The sequence below is a fragment of the Trachurus trachurus genome (genome assembly GCF_905171665.1).
Source record: "Trachurus trachurus genome assembly, chromosome: 23".
Classification (NCBI taxonomy): Eukaryota; Metazoa; Chordata; class Actinopteri; order Carangiformes; family Carangidae; genus Trachurus; species Trachurus trachurus.
In genome coordinates, this window is record NC_139912.1 from 2634385 (window position 1) to 2651920 (window position 17536).

The 17536-nt window shown below is 39.0% G+C and overlaps 1 protein-coding gene across 7 annotated transcripts in view; it reads left to right on the top strand.

Annotated features, from left to right (window-relative positions):
- shank3b (SH3 and multiple ankyrin repeat domains 3b) overlaps positions 1 to 17536 on the top strand; it is a 51662-nt gene that overhangs the window by 9381 nt on the left and 24745 nt on the right. For 4 of the 7 annotated variants that reach the window (XM_083999496.1, XM_083999499.1, XM_083999497.1 and 1 more), the window contains exons 1-8: positions 10176 to 10243; positions 10332 to 10446; positions 11521 to 11672; positions 14373 to 14502; positions 14668 to 14705; positions 14955 to 15071; positions 15246 to 15323; positions 16912 to 16978. In XM_083999496.1, coding sequence (XP_083855622.1) covers positions 10350 to 10446; positions 11521 to 11672; positions 14373 to 14502; positions 14668 to 14705; positions 14955 to 15071; positions 15246 to 15323; positions 16912 to 16978 — 679 coding nt within the window. In that variant the 5' untranslated portion in view covers positions 10176 to 10243; positions 10332 to 10349. Of the gene's footprint in view, positions 1 to 6314; positions 6487 to 8778; positions 8983 to 10171; positions 10244 to 10331; positions 10447 to 11520; positions 11673 to 14372; positions 14503 to 14667; positions 14706 to 14954; positions 15072 to 15245; positions 15324 to 16911; positions 16979 to 17536 lie in introns of those variants that run through there. The other 3 variants (XM_083999498.1, XM_083999500.1, XM_083999502.1) reach the window with 2 other exon arrangements.

The window sequence follows — 17536 nt, forward strand, 5'->3', positions numbered from 1 at the left end:
ACAACTCTGTGTGGTAACGTTGTGTTATTATCTCATAGCGTGGTGAAAAATAGCTTGCACCAACAATTAAAGGTAACGAACCTACTGCTATAGGGATTATGGCAATGGGCCAATTTGCCAAAATGTTGAACTATCCCTTTAAGGTGAAAATCCTGCAGAGTTCCTTTATAAAGGCCTGAAGACGCTGGTGATTCCTTCATTGTGTGAATAAAACTGGATTTATCAGTATCAGAGAGATTCCCAGAGGAAACTGGAACAAGGAGCCTCTAATATTTATTGTTGAATAATCTGAAAATTAAAAAAATAATAATAATCTCATGCAAGAGTAAAAATGTTTTCCTCAAATCACACATCAAGTCGATTAAAAATTCTGTTTTGTCTTTTCTTGTCCTTAAACTCATCTTTCAACCCTCAGACTGAATAATCTGAGCCTGTACATGTTATATAATCAATAATTAACCAGTTATTATTTATGTAAAATATAGAAAACACTGACAGGAAAGGTGTTTATAGGCGACCCATCTGTGACCTCCACCTGCAGTGCATGCTGGGATACTGTGGAAAAAAACATGAATGAGTCTGTGATTTGTTTTAACATGACATTGACATTTGAGGAGCCGGGTGAAACGTTATAGCGTTAAATATCGCAGCTGCAATTAAAGAGGCTTTTACTTTTACTGTGGTAGATGAGAGGAAGTCATTCACTGCTTCAGCTTCTTCCTCTTCTTCTTCCTCCTTCTTCTCTCCGTTCTCGGTTTAAAATAAAAAATCAACTTTCTCACACTTCAAATGTGGTTTTTTAGATTAAATCGTCGTGGCGTCGGCGGGTTAACGCAGCTGTTTAGAAAACTCTCCCAGGTGGTGCCTTCAAGGACCCTCAGACGTCTGAGATGTGAGCACCGGCTGCTGAAGAGTCGAGTCATGTTTTAATAAATGATCTTGTTCCTGTTGTTGACACTTTTCTGCCTTAAAGGGACAGTTCAACATTTAGTCAGATCCTCCTCTCACCATAATCCCTCTATAGTCACAGCAGCAGGTTCATTTAACTTTAATTATCGGTGCATGTTGTTTTGAGATCGGCGGAGCAGAGCCGTGAGCTGCTCATCTAACTTAATGGAGGCACACGGTAGGCTACTTCTGCTTTTCCCTCATCAAACTCATCAAATACACAATCCAACAACTCCACAATGCTCTGGTGGACAAGTTGTGATTCACCACACTATGAGATAATAACACAACGTTACCAGACAGAGTTGTTTTAGAGGGAAATTAATGCAAAACCGCTGATGCACGTTGCCTTCAGGGACAGTTTTTCATCAAGCAGTCTCTGTATTTACCTCTAAAACAACTCTGTCTGGTAACGTTGTGTTATTATCTCATAGCGTGGTGAATGTGCAGCTCACAACTTGTCCACCAGAGCGTTGTGGAGTTGTTGGATTGTGTATTTGATGAGTTTGATGAGGGAAAAGCAGAAATAGCCTACCGTGCGCCTCCATTAAGTTAGATGAGCAGCTCACGTCTCTGCCCCGCTGATCTCAAAACAACATGCACCGATAATTAAAGGTAACGAACCTACTGCTATGACTATAGAGGGGTTATGGTGAGAGGAGGATTTGACTAAATGTTGAACTGTCCCTTTAAAGCTCAAAACACACACTCAGGGCAACGTCACCTGATTAAAGCAGCTTAACAAAAGTGCGTATTCGCATATTTTCTTATAAGCTACTATGACTTGTGTCGACTATGAAGATTCAGAAATAGGCTACATGAAGGCCCTAATCTGAAGTTCTTATAGTTTATTCAGGAATTGATCCGTATCCATAGCTACCAGAAAGCTCATCACTGCTCGCTGGATGCTGTTTCGTCCAAAAAAACGACAGGTGTGAGTCGTTTTAAACAACGAACATCGTCGACCATGTGACCGGTCTCTGACCTCGACCTGCTGCTCCAACCACTATCTGCACTGATCGGCTTTGTATTGGGAAATCAATAACTGATCTACACTGCAAAAACTCAAAATCTTTCCAAGAATATTTGTCTTATTTCTCTTTCCACTTAAAATAAGACTCATCGCCTAAAAATTTACTTGTTTTTAGATCATTTTCACTTGAAATAAGTAGAAAAATCTGCCAGTGAAAGCAAGTTTTTTGTGCTTGTAATAAGAAAGAAAAACTTGCTCCACTATCAGATTTTTCTACTTATTTCAAGTGAAAATCTGCTTGATAGAAGTAAAAAGTGTCTAAAAACAAGCTACTTTTTATATGATGAGTCTTATTTTAAGTAGAATGAGATTTGTTTTGACTAGAAATGACATTTTGACTAGAAATAAGACAAATATTCTTGGTAAGATTTTGAGTTTTTGCAGTGTATTTATGTATTTAAACCTCGATACAGCTGGATGTGTGTGTGTGTGTGTGTGTGTGTGTGTGTGTGTGTGTGTGTGTGTGTGTGTGTGTGTGTGTGTGTGTGTGTGTGTGTGTGTGTGTGTGTGTGTGTGGTTGACAGAAAGACAGAGAGACAGAGAGAGTCAGTCAGCAGGTAGGTCGGTCGGTCGGTATAGTTTTAAACGGGGGGAACTGCGAAAATTGTTCAACCGCGTTGCCATGGCAACAGCGAGGATGTAGATCAAGGGGGCTTTTTTTAACACACACACACACGCATACACACACACACACACACACACACACACACACACACACACGCATACACACACACACACACACACACACACACACCAGAGTGACACACTGAGGTTAGCACAGGATTCCCTGCTATTCCAGTTTCTATGACAACTCACAACTCATCCTCCTCCTCCCGCTCGTCTGTCTCTCTCTCTCTCTCTCTCTCTCTCTCTCTCTCTCTCTCTCTCTCTCTCTCTCTCTCTCTCTGTGTGTAATGGAAGCAGCCATTAAGTTCTGACTTCAGTCCTGCTCCGCTTTTATTGGCATGAATGGTAATCAACTGCTAATTAGCACCGATGATGATTAACACAAACGATAATTAAACACATAATAATAAGGTCCCGTCTGTGTTGAACAGAGAGAAGGAGGGGTCGGGGGGATGTTGTTGTTGTCAGCAAGTCCTCGAGACGGTCTCAGTGATGGATTTTACATCTGACTTCTTCAATAACAATACATTATTATTATTATTATTATTATTATTATTATTACAGCGTGTCTCAGAGGAGCATGAAGCAGCGCTGACACGACACTCACAGTCACTGTAGCTCCTTTTATAATAAAACTGGGAGCTGAAATGAGTCGTCAATTAGCCAAACTGATGCTAGGACAAAAGAAATGCAACTTTTTTAATAGTCAATTCATCATTTTAAAGTCAATATTGCAGATTTTAGCATCTAAAGAAAGTAAATTTGAGGGGGGGGTTTGTTTGTCAGACATTGTAACACCCTTCCCTTTCCAAACCCAAATAAGAGAAAGTCACAGGGGCTGATCTGTCGTGGTTGATGACACATGCGTGTGTGCGTGGGTAAAACAAAAAGTGTCCAAACAAAGCTTTACAGATTACTAATAGCCATTTATTGTTAAAAGAATTCCCAATTCCTTTATAAACAAAAGTTCCAATGTAAATCAAAAATAGCCTTGCCTTAAAGGAGACATATTCTGCCCCTTTACCACAGATTAAAACAGTTCCCAGGTGTTAAAGCAGAAGTGAGTGATCCGGTCGTTTTCGCTAATGCTGCGTTCCAGGCAGGCTTTTGAAATCATAAATTACAGCTTCAAGTCACAACTTACGACTTTGTAGCGTTCCAGGCAACCCACTCGTGTTTCTCCGACCTGTTTTACCGGTGAAAGTCACTATAACGGCCACTCGTAACTTCTGACCCGTGAACTCGTACCAGTACGTCTTTTTGTACAGTCTATGTACCAGATCGAACTGGTACGACGTCACAGGTCGGAAAAAAACGAGTTTCCTTGAACGCACCATAACAGTCCTCGTCGCTACGTCACCACATTCACGGCGTTCCTTGGCTGCACACACAGCCCTGCATGCCGTTCTCTCTCCTCATTGGATAAAAACTGTAGGATACGATAAATGTTTTCTCTTCGGCTCAGAGCAGAGCAGAGTGACTGACAGACCTGTGTTTCAGACCAAACACTCTATGTAAGTGATTGCTGTCGGAAGATATAACTATTTAAGACTTATATTAACACAAATATATCACTTACTTCTGCTTTAAAGACATGTCCGTGACATGCTTCGGTCAAAATCCCCCAAGGATCAAACATCACAGCTCTTTTCATCCTCTCTAAACAGCCCTGTTCAGAACGGCTGGTTTCAGTGCCTGTCCCTTTAAATGTAAATGAGCCACTGCTTGCCCTGCCCCTTCTACAGGTAGGCTACCAGGTAGAGGTGGTATTATGCAAATTTGAAAACTAATGATATCATTTGATGGCAACTGAAGGAACAGCTCATAAAACCACATGGGTTTTAACCTAGAGAGCCTGAAAATTACAGATTTTTTTGTCAATTCTCACATTTTTGGGGCCCGGAAACCAAACAGCCTATATGTTAAAGAGCCTTCAAAAAGTGATGTTTCCATAATATGTCGCCTTTAAAACAAACTGTTTGCTTTCAGACCAGCAACACCTGCCTCACAGATACATGTAGCCTATATAGCCTGCACGCCCTCTGTGCATTGCTTTAAAGGAAGTCCACTAAAATAAAACACAAAATAAATGCCGAAATGGCTCCTACTGACATCATGAACTTTAATTGTTTGGGATTTAGGGACAACACAAATGAAACTAGCAGATTAATCAATATTGAGAATCATTGCAGACTTTATCAGCTGATCGATGAAGAATCGACGGCCATGAATCTCTTGATTGAAGGACAGAGGGGCTTTGTGCTAAATGCTAATGTTAGCATGCTGATAAATTAAGACTAGGCCCTATGTGACTTTCAAGAAAACATGAAGCTATAATTCTCTAAATACAGTTCTAGGCCTAGGCAAAACATTTAAGCTAAAAAAAGATATTCTAACTATTTTCAGTCTATGTTAAGATAAGCTAAGCTAGGCTAATCACTGCCTGGATATTCTTTCATATTCAGCACAGAGACATGAGTCTGGCTGATTTCCTCATTTAGCCTAAATCTCCACAAGAAAAGTGTTTTTTGTTTTGTTTTTTATGCTAACGTGACAACAACGTTCACGTAGCAACATTAGCAGTGGTTAGCAAAATTAGCACTGTGGCTATTAAATCCTCAAACGTTGAGCTGATGAACCAGGTTCCTCTTAAATCAGAAGAGACGACGTTAGAATAAAAAATAAAAAAATCAGCCTGATATAAGATCCTGTGGGCGGAAACATGTTGGTCTTTTATTGTTCCACCACGAACTAGCTGCTTAATAAAGGATTTTTATATATTTTTGTATCAGCGAAGAGTTCCCTTGGATCCTGTTTTTTCTTCTCAAATATAAAATCAGCTCTAAACCTGCTGTAACTGGTGATTCAACTGTTTTCTGAGACTGTGATGTGTGTCTGCGTGTGTGTGTGTGTGTACGTGAGTGGACATTTAGCAGAGGGAGAAAAACAGGAAGTGATGTAACATCCCGAGGCCGTTGTTTAGCTGAGTAGAAGGTGGAGGTCAGATGAGAGTCGGCAGACGACCAGAGAGAGAGAGAGAGGACGTCTGGACTCAGACACGTTAACGAGAAACAACAAACTGTTTAATGTCTAAAAGTCCAGCTGTTCATGTCTCATCCAGCTGTTCATGTCCCTGTGATGGACAGACAGTCACCAGTTTTAATGGAGTCAAAGAAAAGCTGCAATTACAATTTCCAACATTTAGGCCTAAATTAAGTTATTTTTGCTTGAAAACAACTGATTCACTGAATAAATCATCAAAACAGGAGGTTATTTTTCCATCAATCACTATTAATCAATAACACAGAGTCAAACCACATCTTGTCCAAACATCCAGACATCAAAAATGATAAATAAATACAAATTATTGATCAGAAAAGTTGCAACATTTGGCTTGTTTATATGAATGAAGTATAAACTATCAACTAATTGTTCATCTATATAACCTAACTGAAGATGCTGGATCAATTAAAACACATTAAAATAACAAAACTTTCCTTCAAATGTGCAAAAGAAGCAGGAAGAGAAAAGTAATCGAGTAAATTTACTCAGTTACTCTGCAGCAGAATTGATTGCAATCACTTTAATCCAGTTTCTGATGATGAATCTCTCTCTGTGTGTGTGTGTGTGTGTGTGTGTGTGTGTGTGTGTGTGTGTGTGTGTGTGTGTGTGTGTGTGTGTGTGTGTGTGTGTGTGTCTCTTGCAGCCACATGCCTCTGAGTCCGGCTGCTGACACCAAACATGATCGCCCGCGACAACAGGCGGTTACTAACGGCAACCCCACAGGCTCTGCTGTTGCCAGGGACGACGACGCGGATGACACCCCCACTGGAAACAGCATCGTCGTCCGCATCGGCATCCCAGACCTGCAGCAGACGGTAACACACAACGTGCACAGAGATGGACAGAGTACAAATAAATACTACTGCTCAAAATGTACTCCGTTACAAGTAAAAGTTACTGCAGTAAGAGTAAAAAAGTACTTGCTTTTAAAGGTACTTAAGTATCCAAAAGAACATGCTTTTAAATCTACTTTAAAGCAGAAGTGAGTGATATATTTGTGTTAATATAAGTCTTAAATAGTTGTATCTTCCGACAGCAATCACTTACATAGAGTGTTTGGACTGAAACACGGGTCTCTCAGTCCCTCTGCTCTGCTCTGAGCCGAAGAGAAAACATTTATCGTATCCTACAGTTTTTATCCAATGAGGAGAGAGAACGGCATAAAGGGGCAGTCCTCTCTGTGTGTGCAGCCAAGGGATGCGCCGTGAATGTGGTGACGTAGGGACGAAGACCAATAGAGTGCCGAAGCGGACGCAGGAAGTAACGGCCCCATGGGTCCTCAATTCGAAAAAAGGCTCCATAGAAATGAACGAGACTCCAAGATTTATTTCGTGATCCGTTTGAATTGTGCAATGACAAAAAAATATGTCCTCTACCTGTTTAAAACATCACGTTTCATGCCGAGAAATCAGCAGTTTATCGTAAAACGGCAACAGAAGAATGTATTTTGTGTGACGACGCTCTGCGTACTACAGATCTGTGTCCCACAAAAAATACGTCACCAACTGACACGGGAAAGGGCGGCATCTGGTGTGTGACGTCACCTACGCGACTTGTAGTCTTTCTGGTTACAGATTCTTCTGAATTTTATTTTACAATAGGTTTACACCAAACTGCTGATTTCTCGGGATGAAACGTGATGTTTTAAACAGGTAGAGGACATATTTTTTTGTCATGGCACAATTCAAACGGATCACGAAATAAATCTTGGAGTCTCGTTCATTTCTATGGAGCCTTTTTTCGAATTGAGGACCCATGGGGCCGTTACTTCCTGCTTCCGCTTCGGCACTCTATAGTATCCATGACGAGGGCGGGGGCTGCTAACTCCATCGGCTGACAAGAAGTTATGGTGCGTTCAGGGCAGCCCGTAACTCGTGTTTTTCCGACCTGTGAAGTCGTACCAGTTCGATCTGGTACGAGTTCACGGGTCAGAAGTTACGAGTGACCGTTATAGTGACTTTCGCAGGTAAAACAGGTCGGAAAAACACGAGTGGGTTGCCTGGAACGCTACAAAGTCGTAAGTTGTGACTTGAAGCTGTAATTTACGGTTTCAAAAGCCTGCCTGGAACGCAGCATTAGCCCAAACGACCAGATCGCTTACTTCTGCTTTAATCAAAAGTAAGAATAAGAGTAAATTTCTTATTTTTCACATCAATGAATTACTATAATTTTTTCTAAATGAATGTAAGGAGCTTTTAACTCTTGTTTCTGAGAATGAACTCTTTGAAAGCAGCTGCACTGATGTGCTGCTTTTAGGGGTTAGGGTTTCCTTCTTTGACAAACACAGCTTGTGTCCAATAGGATTTTAGAAAAAGACCTGAAAGTAACCAGTACTTTTCAGCCTTCCTAGAAATTAACTCGAGTAAAAGTAAAAATATTTGTCTTGGAAATGTATTCAAGTAGAGTAATAAGTACCAAAGAAATCTAATACTCAAGTAAAGTACCAATCCTCTGGATATGTACTTAATAGGGCTGGGACGATACGCTTTTCGATTCGATTCGATTCTTCTACGATTTTTTGGATGGCGATTCTACGATATTGCCGATTCTCTTGATTTTTAGTCTTTAGCATTTTTAACATTTATCTGCACACAAATACTGTAGGAGCCTAGAAATGAACATACTCCATTATAAAGTGAACTTAAACCCTTTTCAAAGCCTGTACTCTCTGTATGTAAAAGAGGCGAACAAATACACATTGCACAATATTTAAAAAATTTCAAAAAAAAAAAAAAAATGATTCAAAAAAAAAAAAATTTCAAAAAAAAAAATCGATTTTTGAAAAAAAAAATCGATTTAAAAATCGTCAAAAAAGATATCGCGATATCTATGTGAATCGATTTTTTCTCCCACCCCTAGTACTTAAGTACAGTACTCAAGTAAATTTACTCTGTTACTGTCCACCACTGCACGTGCACGTAGACGTAGCACACACACACACACACATGTACACACACACACAGTGTTCCTGTATCTATGTATCGACATGAATGAACCAGCAGCACAAACATGTCTGTCTTGTCTCTGTCCCTCTGTCCCTTGTCTCCGTGTTGTCTCTTTTTCTCTGTCCGTGCGTCTGTCTCTCTGTCTCCCTCTGGCTCCCTCAGAAGTGTTTGCGGTTGGACCCAGAGTTACCAGTTTGGACCAGTAAGCAGAGGGTTCTGGTGACGTTGACTCAGTCTCTGTCGGATGTTTTGAACTATGGTCTCTTCCAGCCGGCGTTCAACGGCCGAGCCGGAAAGTTTCTGGACGAGGAGCGTCTGCTGAAGGAGTATCCCCTCCCCCCCATCACTCCCATCCCCTACCTGGAGGTGAGTCGGCCAATCAGAGCCCGAGACGTAGAGTAGATATCTCAAACTGTGACCTCATAGGTGATGAGATCTGGACCGGATCAGATCGACTTCAGGAACCGAACGAGGAAACGTCATGTTCAAATATACGGGTCAATGACAAGATGCATCTCAGTGTCAAGATGTGTAACCACTATTTTTTCATCAAAATCTGAAAATAAATCTGGACTCAAATGTGAAATAAATGTTAATTTACTTTTTCAATGCAACACTATAGTTTTTGGTGTTTTTTTTTTACATAATTTCTCACATTATTTAGAAAAAAAAAGCTGTGGTTTTAGGAGACAAGTCCTGCTCAGTGTTGCAAAAATTAATTAAATTTCAAGTATAGGAATACATTACGAAAAAATCAATTTCAATGTAATGTTTACTTAAATCCACTGTAAGTGGATCAAATTTAATATTCATCATTCTTTTGTGGTTAAAAGGTTCAAATGTCATTTCAAATTACATGAATCCAACATGAATGCAAAATGTACATTTAACAAATGTGATGAATGCTTTTTAATTTATTTATTTTAATTTATTTGAAAAAAAACAAACAAACATAAATTTGTCACTGACCCTTATACAGTATATACAGTATACATAAACTCCACATTTTATACCCCAGGGAAGTTCAAAGTGCAATAAAATGTAAAATATAATAAAATAAAAACAGATCTGAGATAAAAAGGGTGAAGAGATTTTTTTATTTTAAAGAGTTTAAAATTCTGCAGCATTTAAATCATTGTATTTACACAACCTGTGGAATTGAAACAAGGAGACTTTTAACTTCCTTTTCTTCAAGCATTGATGAAGTTTTTTTGCTTTACACAAGGCCACAGTGATGAAACAGTGTGTGGTCTGGTCAATCAATCAAATTTTCACTGTTGTCTGACATTTTATAGACAAAAGGATTCATGATTATTTCAGAAAAGAAAAATAACAAGTTTTACAGCCCTGTTTCAATCTTTAAAGATGCTGAAATAAATGAGGCATGTTTGATTCACGACCAGCTGATCCTCAATTGAACCGTCGATTATAAAATACAGATGTAACACGACATATTTAAAACAGTGAGAACTATCTAATTAACTAACTAATTAACTAATGAACTCCTTAACGAGGCTCCATCACCGACTGATCATCTCTGTTTTTATTTTTACAGTTTCGTTATAAGAGGAGAGTTTACACACAGAGCTACGTGGACGATAAACAACTGGCCAAGCTGCACACCAAGGTACACACACACACACACACACACACACACACACACACTGGGTCTATAACAGTGTGTGTTTGATGATGAACCTGTTGTTGTCGTTCAGGCGAACCTGAAGCGCTTCATGGAGCACGTCCATCAGAAGAACGTGGAGAAGGTTGGAAAATGGCTGGAGAAAGGACTCGACCCAAACTTCCACGACTCGGACACCGGAGGTACAGGTACACACTACACACACATACACAACACACACACACACACAACACACGCACACATACACAACACACACACAACAGACACACACACAGACTTAGATATTTTACCAGTGTTTTATTTTGAAGGGCTGATCCATGAGAAGATCTAAAAACCATCTCAGTGTAGTTTTCCATCTCCTCTCTCTCTCAGCTTCTCTCTGGAGCTCTCTAGAAACAACAGGTCGGTGTCAGCCAATCAGAAGAGAGGAGGAGGCTCTGAGCCTCTCTTCTGATTGGCTGACTGTTTTCTAAAGTGATCCAATAAAAATATAGAGCAGATTTCAGAATAAAACACTCAGAGAAACCAAAATCCTGCAAGTTGTTGTTGGATGGATGGTGGGTCCAAGTGGTGAGGGGGCGGGGCTTAGTTGTGACATCACAAAGTGACAGGAAGTCCTGACGGCTGGTTTTAAGGCTCAGTTTCTGAATCCAGGCTGTGTGCATTTCTCTGTGGACTGAGGCTTTGATACTTTCACAGTATTAATATAGAACCTAGAGCTGCTTTATAATCACACTACACATGGACATCTACCTTTATACTGTATGGAGCTTTAACACAAACATCTACCTTTATACTGTATGGAGCTTTAACACAAACATCTACCTTTATACTGTATGGAGCTTTAACACAAACATCTACCTTTATACTGTATGGAGCTTTAACACAAACATCTACCTTTATACTGTATGGAGCTTTAACACAAACATCTACCTTTATACTGTATGGAGCTTTAACACAAACATCTACCTTTATACTGTATGGAGCTTTAACACAAACATCTACCTTTATACTGTATGGAGCTTTAACACAAACATCTACCTTTATACTGTATGGAGCTTTAATACAAACATCTACCTTTATACTGTATGGAGCTTTAACACAAACATCTACCTTTATACTGTATGGAGCTTTGATAGAAGTTTTAATATGATATAACCTGAGGATGTGAATGTGTTGTGTCCTCTGTGAGTTGTTGTGTTTGTTGTGTCTGAGCTGCAGTAATAATAATCTCTCTGTCTGTGTCTGTGTCTGTGTCTCAGAGTGTCCTCTGACTCTGGCCGTGCAGCTGGAGGAGAGCTGTGATCTCATCAAAGTCCTCCGCAGCGGTGGAGCTCACCTGGACTTCAGGACCCGAGACGGCATCACGGCGCTGCACCGAGCCGTCCTCTGCAGGAACAGCTCCGCTCTCACTGTGAGGAAACACACACACACACACACACACCAGCCCAGGGCCGTTGCTAGGAATTCTGGGCCCGCTTAAAGAATACTAAAGTGGGCCCCTCCCCCTGACTTTTCCTTTTTTTTTTCTTAGACTACGTATGTATTATCGTTCTTTATTTAGCCTTTTTTGTTTTGATGCTAATGCAGCATTACACTGCAAAAACTCAAGTATCTTACCAAGAATATTTGTCTTATTTCTAGTCAAAATGTCATTTCTAGTCAAAACTAATCTCATTACTACTTAAAATAAGACACATCATATAAAAAGTAGCTTGTTTTTAGACACTTTTTACTTCTTTCAAGCATATTTTCACTTGGAATAAGTAGAAAAAATCTGATAGTGGAGCAAGTTTTTCTTCCTTTTTACAAGCACAAAAAACTTACTTTCACTGGCAGATTTTTCTATTTATTGTGAATTTAAGTGAAAATGATCTAAAAACAAGTTAATTTTTAGGTGATGAGTCTTATTTTAAGTGGAAAGAGATTAGTTTTGACTAGAAATGAGACATTTGGACAAGAAATAAGACAAATATTCTTGGAAAGATGTTGAGTTTTTACAGTGTACTATGAGTATTAGTCAGGGTCTTACGCAGAATAAATCAGTCATACAAAGATTAGACTACTGGGGTCTTTTATGGGCCCCACTGGGCGCTGGGCCCCTAGAGTTATCATCACCTTTCTCCCCTATACAACGGCCCTGCACCAGCCCGCCGCTGTGTTTGCCCCATTTCTGTTCATTTCTTTTATTTTTATCATTATTATTTCACGTCAGGAGGCCTGAGGGTTGGACGGTTCAGACGGAGGCAGGAGAATGAGTCAAAATGCAAATAAAGCAAAAAGGGGAAAATAGTCCGAACACACACACACACACACACACCCTGAGGACGGTGGTGTGACCTCAGTGTGATCTGGTTCTGTCTGGTTCTGTGGATGTCGGGATAACGGCGTTTTAAATAAATTGAGCTACTTTTTCAGTAACAAGTAATCAAAAAGGTTATTGTTTCCCCCGTTATAACACCGTCACCGTTACTGACGATAAAATGCACCGTCACTTGACTCAAGAACTCCCGTCACTAAATAATAATACATGTTATAGAGCCGACACATTTCTTTTCAGTCCATCAAGTAGTCGGAAAAAAAACAGTTTATCTGGAACGAACCGACACAGTGCAGAGGAGGAATACTGAGTTGGTTAGTTCCAGATAAGTGGAGGTTATGGGGGTCAAGTCTGAGTAATTTGATATATCTGAGCATTTTTATTAAAAAAATTGTCACTGACCCATATTAAACTCCACATTTTATACACCAAGGAAGTTCAAAGTGCAATAAAATATAAAACAACATCATAAAATCAAATCAGATCTGCGGTAAAAGAGTGAAGAGATTTATTTTAAGTTTAAAATTCTGCCCTTAAAAATAGCAAAAGTTCTGACAAGACTCACAATGGTTAAAATATGATCTTTTTTTCTTTTTTTTTCTTTTTTTTTTTTAACAACTCAGATGTTCAGTCAGATTTTCGCTCCGGTACCAAAACCTGTCGAACCTGATCTGAGAAATACTGCAGTCAAATCTGATGCATGCTTTTTAAAATGTATTTATTTTCATTTATTTGAAAAAAAAAAACGAATTCAGTTACTAACTCAGTTACTTTTTGGGGAAAGTAACTAATAACTTTAACTAATTACTTTTTAAAAGTAACATGCCCAACAACAGTGAGGATCCTCAGACACACAGAGCTGACTCACTGACTCACTGAGCGTCTGCCACATGTTGTTGTTGTGTGGATGATGATGATGATGATGATGATGCACTGCAAAAAAACAAAATCTTTCCAAGAATATTTGTCTTATTTCTTGTCAAAATGTCTAATTTCTACTCAAAACTAATCTCTTTCCACTTAAAATAAGACTCATCACCTAAAAATTAACTTGTTTTTAGATCATTTTCACTTGTTTCAAACTAATTTTCACTTGAAATAAGTAGAAAAATCTGCCAGTGAAAGCAGGTTTTTTTGTGCTTGTAATAAGAAATAAGAAAACTTGCTTCACAATCAGATTTTTCTACTTATTTCAAGTGAAAATCTGCTTGAAAGAAGTAAAAAGTGTCTAAAAACAAGCTACTTTTTATGTGATGAGTCTTATTTTAAGTAGAATTAGATTAGTTTCGACTAGTTAAAGACAAATATTCTTAGTAAGAGTTTGAGTTTTTGCAGTGTGATGATGATGGTGATGATGACGATGATGATGATGATGATGATGCACTGCAAAAACCCCAAATCTTTCCAAGAATATTTGTCTTATTTCTTGTCAAAATGTCTCATTTCTAGTCAAAACTAATCTCTTTCCACTTAAAATAAGACTCATCACCTAAAAATTTACTTGTTTTTAGATCATTTTCACTTGAAATAAGTAGAAAAATCTGCCAATGAGAGCAAGTTTTTTGTGCTTGTATCAGATTTTTCTACTTATTTTGAGTGAAAATCTGCTTGAAAGAAGTAAAAAGTGTCTAAAAACAAGCTACTTTTTAATGTGATGAGTCTTATTTTAAGTAGAATTTGATTAGTTTCGACTAGAAATAAGACAAATATTCCTAGTAAGAGTTTGAGTTTTTGCAGTGTGTGATGATAACGATGATGATGATGGTGATGGTGATGTTGTCATGGTGACCTCAGACCCTCCTGGACCTCGGAGCGTCCCCGGACTACAAGGACAGCCGAGGACTGACTCCTCTGTACCACTCGGCCATGGTGGGCGGCGCCCCCTACTGCTGCGAGCTGCTGCTGCAGGACCACGCCAGCATCGGTACGCAGTGTGTGTCTGTGTGTGTGTGTGTGTGTGTGTGTGTGTGTGTGTGTGTGTGTGTGTGTGTGTGTGTGTGTGTGTGTGTGTGTGCATCATCTACTTCTAATGACCAATAACATTGAGTGTGCTTCACTGTTGAAAGATTCCTTGTTGTCATGGTTGCAGGGATGACTGATGAGAACGGGTGGCAGGAAATCCACCAGGTGACACACACACACACACACACACACACACACACACACACACACACACACACACTAACACACAAACACACACACCTAAACACACACACAATCAGTTAATTACCTGCACTGATAAGTTCAACCTCTTCTCTGTACAATTATGATTGTGTCTATGTGTGTGTGTGTGTGTGTGTGTGTGTGTGCGTGTGTGTGCGTGTGTGTGTGTGTGTGTGTGTGTGTGCGTGTGTGTGTGTGTGTGTGTGAGTTCAGGCATGTCGCTATGGTAACGTGCAGCACTTGGAGCACCTGCTGTTCTACGGCGCTGACATGAGCTCCCAGAATGCATCAGGAAACACCGCACTGCACCTCTGTGCACTCTACAACCAGGTAACACACTTCACACACACACACACACACACACACTGTGATGTCAGAGATCAGGTGGTTTTGTTTTTGTTTTTGTTTTGTTTTCTCTCTTCAGTCTCGTTATGAACAAACGTTTCATGTTTTTATTTAAATGTATTTTTATCTCGTTAATGAACCGGTGGTTGGTGTTTTCAGGACAGTTGTGCCAGAGTTCTGTTGTTCAGAGGAGCCAACAAGGACATCAAGAACTACAACAACCAGACTGCCTTTCAGGTAAACACAGAATAATTATAACTCTATTATAATACTTGATCTTATAAGACATTATAAAATGCTCTATGATGTGTTATGCTTGTTATTATAAAGTCTCATGATCATTTATGAGTGTTTATAATGATAGTTATACACATTTCTATAATGTGTTCTATATAACACATTATGTATTATCAATGTGGGCATTGTCAGCCAGTTACTAACAATTATAACGTATTATAATACCTGACCTTATAAGTCATGATGAAATGCTTTATAGTTAGTTAGGATTATTGTTATGAAGCATCATGAGTGTTTATAACTATAGTTATACAGAGAAATGACTATAACTATAGAAGGAAATGACTTTAATCCAGTTTTCATAGTGTGCTATGATCACTAAAAACACATGGTAACACTTTATTTGACGCCTATCTCTATAACGCTTATAATGAGTTATAATGTAGCACTGTATAACTATAGTTATAAATGGACATAAGGCTTTACAACAATAAGCATAACACATTATAGAGCAGTATAACTCTTATTATTATAACACTTGACCTTATAAGCCATTATAAAATGCTCTATGATGTGTTATGCTTATATAATGATAATGATAATGTTATACACGTTTATAAGCACATTATAACTATATTTATAATGCATTATCGATGTGGGAATTGTCAGCGAGTTACTAACAATTATAACGTATTATAATACCTGACCTTATAAGTCATCATAAAATGCTGTTATGTCTTATTGTTATAAAGCATTATGATCATTTATGAATGTTCATAACTATAGTTATACAGTGATATAACTGCATTATAACTCTCTATAAACTCTATAATTATACGTATGGCTATAATGCAGTTATAGAGATAGGCGTCGAATAAAGTGTTACCAAACAGATTAAATAACAATAGTTTTTCTTCAAATGTTTAGAACAGTGGTTCTCAAAGTGGGGTCCGGGGACCCATAAGGGTCCTTGAGAGAGTTCAAATGGGTCCCCAACGTTTTCTAAAAATTTTTTTTCCAGAATTATTACATTTTTTCCAAAAATTCACGCCATTGGCAGTAATTTGAACGTACATTGACTAAAAAGAGTAAGGTTCTTCAGTCTAAGAACAAATATTTGTGTATTTCTGGTGTTTGTTTCAAAATTTGGTCCAACGGGGAACCCTTTGCCAAGTCCCGCCCTCCACAGTTACTGTTGCTAGGTTGGACAAACAATGGACACGACAGGGTTGACTCTCATTGGAAACCATTGAAAATTAGGCAGATTTAAATTGCTTGTAAGGAAAATTTTAATGGCTACAGAGCGATTGAACGGCATTACATGACTTTTCCGAAAAGTGGTGAAAAATCATTGTTTTGGTCACTCACTAGCTAGTAGCTAACAACGCTAGCTAACCTTAGCTACTAGCTAACGCTTAATCTCCGCCGATCTCCCGTCGCTAGATTTGTCGCTAGTCGCTTTTGACAAAAAAAGTCGCCAAGAGGGTTTAGAAAAAGCAGGAATAGAAAAGTAATCGAGTAAATTTACTCAATTACTTTGCAGAAAATGACTTTAATCCAGTTTCTGATGATGTGTGTGTGTGTGTAGGTGGCAATCATCGCTGGGAACTTCGAGCTGGCCGAGATCATTAAGATCCACAAAACCTCTGATGTTGGTGAGCTGTGTGTGTGTGTGTGTGTGTGTGTGCGTGTGTGTGTGTGTGTGTGTGTGTGTGTGTGTGTGTGTGTGTGTGTGTGTGCGTGCGTGCATGTACATCCACACGCCACAGTGCCAGGTTACGTTAACTCTGTGTGTGTGTCTTTGTGTCCATCCATCCATCCATCCATCCATCCATCTATCTATCTATCTATCTATCTATCTATCTATCTATCTATCTATCTATCTATCTATCTATCTATCTATCTATCTATCTATCTATCTATCTATCTATCTATCTATCTATCTATCTATCGTTATATCGTTCTATCGTTCTATCTATCGTTCTATCTATCGTTCTATCTATCGTTCTATCTATCTATCGTTCTATCTATCGTTCTATCTATCATTCTATCTATCCATCCATCCATCCAAACATCCATCCATCCATCCATCCATCCATCCATCCATCCATCTATCGTTCTATCTATCCATCCATCCATCCATCCAACCATCCATCCATCCATCTATCTATCGTTCTATCTATCCATCCATCCATCCATCCATCCATCCATCC